The following is an 11,341-nucleotide window of genomic DNA, read 5'->3' as shown; positions in this document are numbered from 1 at the left end:
GATAGTAATCAACATAATAATTCCATGCTAGAAAAGACAAAGTCAAAAATAAAAAACAAAGACAAATTTCCTATTCAAGGTTATCACATATTTTTTGAACTAAACACTTCAAGTTAAGTTAGCGTTACATATTTTACAATATTTTGAGGGACACAAAAATATATAAATCAAAGCAATTAATTTCTTATGTGATTTAAATCAAGCCAACTTATGAAGAATGTAAGTGTGCTTAATTTATGAAATTTGATAAAATAGACTCCATCGTGGAATTGATAGAAGGAAAACTGAAACACATGTTTCTATACTCCACAAATTCCCAAAGTATTAAAATATATATAGATAGATAAGATTAAAAGAAAATTATCAAACTAATGATGATCACGTTAATATTAAATCAAACTACGATTAGAATAAGATAAACTAAACAACTAGCTAGATAAGATGAGAATATTCTAACAAATTATATATATCTCCAACATTATAATTAGATTCCACCAAACCAAGGTATATATCGTTAACAAGAGAGTAAAAATTTAATGAAAGAAGCATAACAAGATAAAGAAATTAGAGGAAAAAAAAAATCCATTCATCATGTATAAAAATCCAATCATAGATACACAACAACCATCACAATTTTCACTTATTCACTTACTCTACTACAAATTCATGCTACTATACAAAGTCTGTATCAAGTCTTCACATTGTCATTAATCCTAAACTTTAAATTGTCTTTGCTTCTGCCTTGTGTTACTAATTTTGAGCTAAAAAATGTTTGTGATACAAATCCTTTTCTCCATCATCACCTGCACATAGACAAAGTGAATTCAATGAAAACAGAAAAAGGAAGACTAAACAAACATTTTATGATTTGGTAGCTTCACTCCAATTATTGGTTGTGGCCAAACACTTGCTTTATTTGTTTGTGTTTTTATTCAAGTTTTTGGTTTTGGTAGCCCAATTAATCAAATAACTTATTTATTTGCAATCTGTTTCTAATGTATAACTACAATATCAAATTGACACATATTTATAAGAGCATGTATGCTCTTGAAAGAAATATTCAACTTTCAATATATCTTTTAAGAAAAAAAACACATTGTAAAATTGAATTCTTTTATATATGTATGCTATAAATCCATAATCATTTATTAAAATTAATTTTTTTTAACAATGATACGACAAAAAAAACCTGAGTTTTCAATAACTTCAATTTATTTTTGAAGTTTTTTTAGTTATTTCATATTTTAACATAATTAATATTCTAATTAATTGAGTGTAAAGTCAAGGACAGGAAAAAGAAACAAAATCTCTCATTTTGATCTTAGGCTTACTCATGTGATAGTGAATATTGTGATTATATTCTTTAGTCCTTCATAGATAAATTCCAAACATACAATTAATTGCATGCATACCTCTTGCGTTTGGATTTCAAGGTTGTAGCTGACTGTGAGTTGTTGTGCCAATTCCTTTTTCTTTGGTTAATAAACCAATTGTTAATTTGTTTCAGCTGCAAACCAGTCTCTTCTACAAGCTTTGCTTTATCATCTTCCTATAAACACCATACTAAATTATTAATCTACACCAAAACCATATAATTTATGAATTAATACCTAATATGTTAATCTTTATACTTTGGATTTATACATACAGTAGGATAAGGCCATTTGGAATGTTGTTGCCACCATTGCTTCAAAACTGAAGTAGTGTCACCAGGCAACTTCCCAGCTCTTCTCTTTCTGAGTATCTCCTCTCTAACATCTTCAATCCTTGACCTAAAACCCTGTACAACAACAATGCAATGCATTTTTAATATATTGGTAAACAGTAATATATGAAGATATATATATATATAGTTAGAATAAAGCTTCAACCTGTTTTAACTCAATCTTCAGTTCTTGCCTCACTCTTTCCATTAAAGATCTCTCAGACTCAGTTGGAAGAAGAGGTCCAAACCCCATCATGTCATGTCCATCCATGCCAATATCCATGGGACTCTCTAGTTGCAGCAGTTCATCTTCATCATCTGACATTGTTGCACCTGTTCCTTCATCTAGGGTTACACCTAACAAACATATAATTTTCTGGTGTAAGTAATCACTGTAAGTAATCACTGTTATTTAGATTAACCAATTCTTGTGCATGCAATGCATAAGGTGTCAACAGTGTCAACATCAAGAGATATATATAACAAACATTGTGTTTCTTGTTGATTTTCTTATTTAACAATAAACCGAAAGAATTATATAATGTCTTAGACATGATAATAATAATAATAGTTGGTAGCATCAAGTTATTTATATGAAAATCAAATAATAGATATTGAATTAATAATATAATTTATCTTAAAAAATGAACCAGTTACTATTGCAAAACTTACGAAGGGATAAAGATTAAAGCTGTCTAATCAATCTCATAATCAGAATTGTTTGGCATTAAAGCTTTGTTTGTAAAAGAATCAAAGATCATATGAAAGACAACACTCTTGTCACCATCTTTCCACCACCTAACATAAACAAACACCCGCATGGGTCCCCAACTCACCCTCCTTCGAAGTTAAACCACATCTTAATGACTATCAACAAGATAATCAATACAAGCAAGCAAGCAATCAAACACCAAATAATATTCAATCATAATCTTTTAGTAAAGAAGAAAAAGAAGAAGAAAAAGAAGAAGAAGAAGATTAACCAGTGAGGTCTTGGAAAGATTGCTCAATTTCTCTGCATGACATGACAGCCTCTACTGCATGCACCCTCACATGCTGCTGAAGCTGATCCTTAAATGAGCAAAGCAGCAACAAATACTGTGTCTGCTAACCAAAAAAAGAACAAATCTTGATCACAGTGAATAAAATCAAATGAATCAAAACTTACATTATTAGGATTTAGAGAGATTAAGAAAGCCTACGAGGAAGGCATCAAGCTCTTGTTTATCCTGAGGAGATAGAACATGCCGATGCTGTGCTGCATAAGACCGAAGAAGATGATGAGACTGAGCAAGCTGCGCATCGATGATTGGCAAATGATCAATAGGTGTGGCGACACGCAAACATGACACATGAGCTGAAACTAGCTGCTCAAACAAAGGGTGCACTGCCATCTCAGCCTTCACTAGCTGCCTCTGCTGCTCATCTGCTGTCCCTGAGCACTCACCTTCTCCCCCAATCTCCATTAAATATTTGATGATGATGATGATGATGATCAACAACAAGAAGAGGAAGATGAAGAGAGAAGGAGAAGAGAAAGAGGAATGATGGCTAAAAATAGGAAGGAAGGAGGAGAAGTGGTTGGAGGGTTGGCTGGAGGGAATCCATTATTCTAAGTTCATTTGAAAAGGAAGCTACTGAATCAACAGCTCCATCATCATAAAACAATATGCTTTTTTTTCTCTCTCTCTCTTCTTTCTTCTCTTCTTTTTTCCTTTTCTTCTCCTTTTTCCACTTTCTCTATATTTGTTTTCTCATGGAGATATATCTTCAAGGGACCGCTCTTGCTCACCTTCCATTGCCATTCCTTCAACTCTTTCTCTCTACTTTTAATTAGAATTAGAGAGATAACTCTCTTCTTCTCTATACCTTCATTTATTAATAATCACACACTAAATATAGAGAAAGAGAGAGGTTGATAGACAGAGAGAAGTAATGAGAGGGATGTGATTAATTATTCTCATCTTCATACTAATCTCCATTAGTTATACCACACTAATGGCGGTTGGTTGTATGGTTGCTAGTCCCCCTAAACATTCTTCTTATTGGAAGGTAGTGTAAAATTAGCTCTTGATGTAGAACAGGGAAGAGGGTCAGTGTTGAATGAGATGATGACACGTGGACAGTTGGTGGTGTTTTCCTATCAAATATGAATTACTTGAAAAATTAATAAATAAATGAGTTTTGGAAATATACACGCCTTCTTTATTTAAGGCAGTATTATATGCGTAAATATGTTAACTCTTTCTTGTATATAATGTCAGCTGAATCATGCCTCTTGTGTTTATTTTAATATCAGATGATTGTATTCTAAGAAAAGAATCAAGTAGTTTCCAATCAAAGGATTATGTATGTAAATATATTGTGGGATATATCTCTTTAAATAAAGTTGCAAAAATCAATTGGAAATTTGGCAAGTTTAAGTCCTTGGGTGGACTGGGTGAGAACACGTGGTGCCATTTAACACATTCACACATGCCCTTTGCTTGCCATGCCTCATCCACTTAACAAAAAAAAAAAAATACCGAGTTGCCTACACCGATATTTACATTATATGAGTGCGCAAAGAGAATGTACACTTGAATCTTATTAGCCAACTAAGTTGTAATTGTTACATAGGGACCCACCACTTTAACTTTTTCATAACTGCAGTTATAGGGAAAATTTAGTAAAGGTATATGAAGCTAGAGAGAATGCGTCTCACAGGCGATATGGGAGCATGACTACGAACGGGTTAACCATCGCGTCCCCAACACCCCTCGAGCCCACAGTGGATGTGAACCCAAGATCCTACCATCTAAGCGACAGTGCAGATCAACGCTGAGAGCCCAACTCGATACTACTGCAAGTTAGGGCGGTGGGTCCCTATATAATATAGTATCAGAGGTAATCTCTTCAATAATTATGTCAATATAAGAAGCACACACATCAATACAATCATATATTTATTCCAGCATCATATTAGTGAAAAAAATTTAAAAACAAAAAAATAGACCGGAAACTTCAACGCCCAAAATTAAGCACAACTTGATTTTCTCTGCTAGCCTTCTAATCAAAGAGAACATGTGGTTATGATCTCAAATCTAGCAATTAATGTTTGATATTTATGTTGACTAGACTCTAATTTGACACATATTATTTATCATTTGGGATATCTCAATGTTTCTTTCATGTTTTTCAAATTCTTTTTTTATAATTGAACATCTCAATTACCACTATTGTTGAAATCGATATGTATATGTACATGTTTATTTACTTTCTCAAAAATTAAAAAAAAATTCATATAAAAAATTGAAATCTGCAAAATATAAGATACATTATCAGAATTTACATTAGAATAACTGAATTAACTAAATACATATTTTTTATTAATTTTGTAAGAACTTATTTGTAATAACAAATCATCAAATGAACTTACCCAATTTATTTTAAAAAAAACACAAGTGAAGGAATAATCCGAATAAAACAAGGTATAAAAGTTTATTATTATGTTTACAACATTTGTATGATTTTTTTAAAGTGGACAAATTACGAATTCTCACCCTTCCAAAGTGTCGAATTTTTTATTTTTATTTTTTATTTTTATTGAAGGATGAACTACCATTTTTTAAAATAAAAAAAGGCAATATTTACACAAATATTTGATGTGTGTATATATGTATATATTTAATAATAAAAAGAAAGAAAGAATGAATGAATGAATGATGATATAGGGAAGAAGGGGGCCCGGAGTGGGTGGAGAAGAGAGAGTGAGAGAGAGAGAGATGGGAGAGGACAAGGAAGGGAAGGGGAGCAGCGCGCATGCACACTTGTCCCATGTCGGCAGGCTGCTGCTGCGCCTGCTGCCCTTTCCCTCCTCCGCCACGCGCTACAGCCACTCCCCAACCTCTTCTTCTTCATCTTCATTCTTCTTCTTCTCTCCCCCTTTGGTTCTTGTGGAACCTCTGCTTTTGTTAAAGCAATGTTTTTGTTTTTTTCCTCTCTTTATATATAAAATAAATATAAAAATAAAAATAAAATATATTCATTTTGTTCATTCTTCAACTTAACATTATTGATATGATTATTTGCATGCATGTCACAGGCTGTACTTCATTTTTATTATGTTTTATTTTATTTTTTTTTATTATTTATTCTCCATACTACATTTTTTTTTAGACATCAGTCATGCATCGGAAAAAAGTTAAATTCTCTATCTCCTGCACGGGAGTCAAATATCTTACTACTATTAAGTTATTGGGGTGGTGACTGGGTCACTTTGTCATGTGATGTTTTTTTTAAATATAATTTAAATGTTTTTAATATTACAATGCTCCATAACTTATTAAAAATATTTTTTAAGGTATTTATTTAAAGAGTAATGATATTTTTACCGAATAGATTTTCCGAATAGATTTCCCGAATGACGTGGATGTCAAGTTGCATCCATGTCAGCATCCACGCCATTCTTTCTTTATTATTTTTTTTAAAAAAAAATTAATATCTCTTTATTATCTAAATCATAAATTTAAACATTTAATCGTTAAAGATAAACATGTAAATAATAAACCGAAAACCCCTCCCTAAACCATAAATTGGAAATCACAAACCCCTCTTGTTTAGGGTTTAGGGCATAGGATTTAGGGTTTAGGGTTTAGGGCTTAGGGTTTAGGATTTAGTATTTATTATTTAGGGTTTAAATTTTTAGATTTTTAGGGTATAGATTTTGTAGTATTTGGGTTTATAATTTTAAATATAGTTTTATAATTTTTTTTTTTTAATTTTAAGTATTTAAGAATTTTTAAGGTTCAAATTTGAAGTTTATATAAAAAAATAATAATGACGTGGATGAGGATGTAGATGACAAATTGGGCATCCACATCATTCGGGAAAGCTATTCGATAAATCTATTCGGTAAAAATAGCATCACTTTTATTTAAATTTTGAATTTTGTAGGCATACTAAAAATATAATAATTTTTTTATTATATAGCGATGGTGACTAGGTCACTTAGAATTGTTTTGGGGTTGAACTCCCTTTCACAATAATTATTGAAAGTTGTGAATGGTCACACTTCACATTTATTAAAATAAGATAAAATAAAAATTGTTGATATATAATTTGAGTGATTTCTATATTCATAAATAAGATGATTAGAACAATTTTCTAACTTTCACAATTTTAAGTCTTTTACAAGAAATGCATGAATATATTTTAAGATCTTAAACCATGTATTTTTAATAAAATATTTGGAGAATTTTATTTCATGAGAAATTGTCAAACTTGATAGACTTTTAAAACTTTATAAATGGCTAGAATAATTAGTGCAGCACCCTCCATATTAGGATTAGTTTTTTTTTTTTCCTTGGTCAATGCTTCTTGAAAACTTGTCGACATGATAACTTTCATGTTAATTTAAAAATAAAACTCTTTTATTTAGAAAGTATTTATTCAAACTTGGAATTTTACTCATATAATTTGAAAATTTTCTATATTCAATAGGATAATTAAGTAGATTTTAACTTTTATTGGTTATGTCTACAGCCTTGAAAAATGGCAATAAAATATTCTTATTAGAGATGCATATAACTTTTATTGATTATGATTTTAGATCTTTAACCACCTTTTTTTAATAACATATTTAGAATTTTTTTTTTATGACAATTTGTCATAATTAGTATGTTGTTACGTGAAATATCACTTTTAAAATCATATAAAAAGTTTATAACAAATAGTGTAGCACTTCTTAATCTACTTTATGAGCTCTCAGTATCAAGATTAACTTTTTTTTTCTTCAGCGCTTTCAAAAAATCAACAAAGAATCTCCAGTCATGAAGGAGAATTTGAGTTTTTTTCAAATCATGAAGGAGGATTTGAGTTTTTTTCGAATTTATTAAAGGAACTCTTTGTTCTCTACTCTTGTAATTTAATTTTCAGCCACTCTCTTATTCAATTTTTATTTTATTTTATGTTTTTGGTAAATGGGACTACAAACCCTATCACTATCATTCTTTGAAAAAGACTATGCCCACTCAAGCTAAAGTATTTTGTTTGGTTGATCTAGGATAATAAGACCCACAAATTGGACCGTTTGATGAAACACAATTAAAGAAGACAGTTTGCTATTTGTGTTACATTAAGACTGAGAAACTCAACCATCTCACGCTTATGGTCTATATACAATATTTATTTGAGGTCATATTTGCCAACTATTCAATTTTTTTCCTTAAAATCACTTAATAAAAGATTTATAGGTCTATATATTGTGTTCATCAGTAAGGGGAAATAAAATTAAACCTTCCACTTAGATTAGAACCTTATTATTTCAGGTGTTTTCTAGAATTGTTTTGTTTGAAGAAAATAATAGATGTTTTTCATAATAAATACTATGCTTAGGATACATGACTTATTATTTTTTCTATGTTTAAACATAGGCTATGATTACAAACAGCTTAAGTTTTTTTCCACACCAAATCACTAGTGAAGTTGTCTTAACATTCACACCTATTTGGACCCTTCTTGTTATTTTACATGACCTTCTTATTTTCTTTAGCTTTGTTCCTTTATCATACAATTATTTTAATTTAATGAATTTGATTTATATTAGAACAGCACCACAAATCTTAGAAAGCACTTAAGCCTCACAACTTTACGAAATTTGATTTATTTTGATTAGTTTTTCTTAAGTCACTCATAGACTCATTGATCATTTTTTATATGGAAAAAGACTTGTTGATCCAAAGCAAGTGCAATAATGGAATTTTATTATTTCATAAGGGTATAAATAGAAAAAGAAAAGCTCAAAAAGCAAGTCTAATGTGATAATAATGTTAATATGATGGCTAATTAAGAGGGGGTGGGTGGGATGAGAAGTCAATCCAACCCACTAATCATGCACTAACAACCTCTTGAATTTGTTTTATCTGGAAAAACTTTGCCTTTTTTTTATTATTATTATTAATATTAATGTTATTAATATTATGTGGTTGTGGTCATATCAAAACAAGAGCTGGCTAATCTTTTGTAGGTCCCTCCCTTGCTTTGGATTAGCTGTTTAGTCCCTTAAATATTCAACACCTTAATTCTATTTTATCTTACATAACGTTTATCACAAACAATTCAACACCAAAGTACTAATTACTTAGTACATGATGGCCTAATAATTACTATTATAATTGTCACACATGACCAAAATATTAAAATAAAAAATTTCTTGTAGGTCTATTAATTTAATAGTTTTATTCATTTTATTTTTATTTTTTTACATCTATTACTATCACTAATATCGTTTGATAAAGTATCCTGCGTAGATAAACAACTTTAATGGTAGAATAAATAAGTTATCAATATGTCTTGTGTTACCATAATAGGAGAAACTCGCATGTTAATGCAAATATTTTCATAATCAAATGGTGTTAAACTATTAAAATTTTCATCTCATGTGAGAATTGATATTTATAATTGATTGAATTGTGTTTGATTTGATGCGAATATTTATTTCTTGGCATTTAAATATATAAAAGAGGCTGCTCATGATTAACTGATTGATAAAAGGAGGAGGCAGCCACTTGAGAAAAAGCCCTAATCTTATATTGTTGGTTGACAAGTACAAGTCCAATTAGGGTAGTTATCAAACACTCACATCATGTATGTTAGCAAGTAACTAATGTGGGACATATCATTTCAATAGTTCAATTCTAAGTAATGTTGATTTCCACACTTGAGTATGTGTGCATTTATTTGGAGAGTGAGGTGAAAGAGAATGGAATTTTAATTATTATTTTATAAATTAAGTATCTATCATTCTTATATATATATATATATATATATATATATATATATATATTTGTTAAAAATTAATAAATTGCGTACTAATTACAGAACTAGCAGAAGTAAGGATTGAAATCTATACATTTGGAAAAGACCATAGTTGTAAGTCGTTCTCTCTAATCAATTGTTAGTATTGACAAAAATAATAGATTAAAAATCTCTAATGTTATATACAAAAACTTTTATCAATAAAAAAAATTAACTTCATTTTAAACCTTTAATTAGATCAAAATCTGAAATACTAATTAATAGCAGAAGCAAGGATTAAAATCCAAACAATAGGTAGAGACTATAATGGTACGTTATTCTCTCTAGTTAGTAGGTTAGTATTAACAAAAATAATAGATTGAGAACCCTCATATTAGCTTATATATAATTCTTTTCATAAAAGAATTAACTCTACTTTATATATTTTAAATAGATCAATATCCATAATATTGATTAATAATACTGATTAACCAAGTTTATCTAAATAAGATTTAAATTAACATGTATTTATGCATATGGCAGACATTTTTTAAAGTGCATGTACCTTAGGAAAAAGTTGCAATAATCTTGTTTCTTGACTTCCATTTGAAACAACATGATATACAATGAGACCTTTGTACATAAGCATTTGACTATGGAAAGCTATTGCCAACCACATCCATAAAACCTTTTTTTTTTTTTCCTTTTTCTTTTTCTTTTTCTTTTTCTTTTTCTTTTTCTTTTCTTTTTCTGTTTCTTTTTTTAGAAAAAGAATTCTCCAATTGGAAGATCATCATTGAGTTTTATAAATTTTTGTTTTCTTTTATTAGGAAATTGTTACCGATTGCCATCTCCATCTTCTAACTTTCATTAAATAAATATATAAATTTATTTCATACCATTCATTATTTATTTTTTTTAAAATTCCATTAAAATTTGTGGATTTGAAATGAGTTCAACTCACAATCACACAAATCAATGGACAGAAAGAAAAATTCCTTCAAAATGAATCATTTATTTATAACCAATGAGAGATAGCTTGTCATAATGGTAAACCTTTTCATTTTGGTTCCCTTTCAAAAATTTTAAAATTTGTGAAATTAATAAAATAAATCAATTATTATTTTGTGAGAAAATTTTTAATTAGAAATACCAAAACATAATAAATTGATTAAAATCTAGAACACAATACACAAAAATTATTTTTTTTAATAAATTGGCGAAAAACACCTTATTTATTTATTTATTTATTTATTTATTTATTTTGCATTGTCGAGACCTCTTAAACATAAGTAAGATATGAAACCACTTAGTTATGCCTTGATTTCTAAAAAAAAATGTTACATATATTAGTTCCTCCAAAAATTAATTATTACACAATAACAACATAATTTACATATATAATATTACTAAACATATTACCAATATGTATATTTGAGTGTTATATATATATATATATATTGAAAATGAAAGAAAGGATGTGAAGGGAAGGAGAAGAATGAAAATGATGTGACTATATTATATATATATATATATAAAGAGATATATAAATGATAAGATTATATAATGATGAGTCATGGGATAAGCAAAGGAACATGGAGGAGGAGGGAGGGGCGTCGGTGGGGGAAGTGTTAGTTAGAACTTAAGTGCAAAAGGTGGGTCACATTGGTTGGTCCACCTACAATTTAATATCCATCCAATTTGCAAATATACTTCTTCCCATGATTTGCTGGGCTTTGAAGCCACTCAATTAGAGCACCCTACCAAACTCCATATTTCACCCTCTTCTAACCCTAACCCTGACCCTAACCCCAATCCTAATCCTAATCCTCTGATTTATCATCTTAAACTACTCATTCA

At 29.4% G+C, this 11,341-nt stretch overlaps 1 protein-coding gene across 3 annotated transcripts; it reads right to left on the bottom strand.

The window, feature by feature from the left end:
- Positions 1-564: 564 nt before the first annotated feature.
- On the bottom strand, positions 565-3,652 carry LOC120250336 (homeobox protein knotted-1-like 3). Of its 3 annotated transcripts, XM_039259141.1 has the most exons (6): positions 2,908-3,649; positions 2,689-2,812; positions 1,872-2,062; positions 1,649-1,780; positions 1,413-1,549; positions 565-803 (listed from the first exon to the last, which is right to left on the bottom strand). In XM_039259141.1, the coding sequence occupies exons 1-6, from the start codon at positions 3,169-3,171 to the stop codon at positions 800-802; spliced, it is 852 nt and encodes a 283-aa protein (XP_039115075.1). In that variant the 5' UTR covers positions 3,172-3,649; the 3' UTR covers positions 565-799. The 3 variants fall into 3 exon arrangements, with proteins under 3 accessions (XP_039115075.1, XP_039115073.1, XP_039115074.1); XM_039259139.1 differs by lacking the exon at positions 565-803 and having other exon boundaries at positions 1,192-1,549; positions 2,908-3,652; XM_039259140.1 differs by lacking the exon at positions 565-803 and having other exon boundaries at positions 1,197-1,549; positions 2,689-2,809.
- Between the last annotated feature and the right edge of the window lie 7,689 nt (positions 3,653-11,341).

The sequence above is a fragment of the Dioscorea cayenensis genome, chromosome 19 (genome assembly GCF_009730915.1).
Source record: "Dioscorea cayenensis subsp. rotundata cultivar TDr96_F1 chromosome 19, TDr96_F1_v2_PseudoChromosome.rev07_lg8_w22 25.fasta, whole genome shotgun sequence".
Lineage (NCBI taxonomy): Eukaryota > Viridiplantae > Streptophyta > Magnoliopsida > Dioscoreales > Dioscoreaceae > Dioscorea > Dioscorea cayenensis.
This window is presented reverse-complemented; position numbering and strand designations above follow the sequence as displayed.

Coding starts and splice junctions, on each gene's coding strand:
- LOC120250336 (XM_039259139.1), bottom strand. CDS start 3,171: ATGGAGATTGGGGGAGAAGGTGAGTGCTCAGGGACAGCAGATGAGCAG. Junction 2,063..2,688: donor ATCTTTCCAAGACCTCACTG/GTTAATCTTCTT, acceptor TATGTTTGTTAG/GTGTAACCCTAGATGAAGGA. Junction 1,781..1,871: donor TGAAGATTGAGTTAAAACAG/GTTGAAGCTTTA, acceptor GTTGTTGTACAG/GGTTTTAGGTCAAGGATTGA.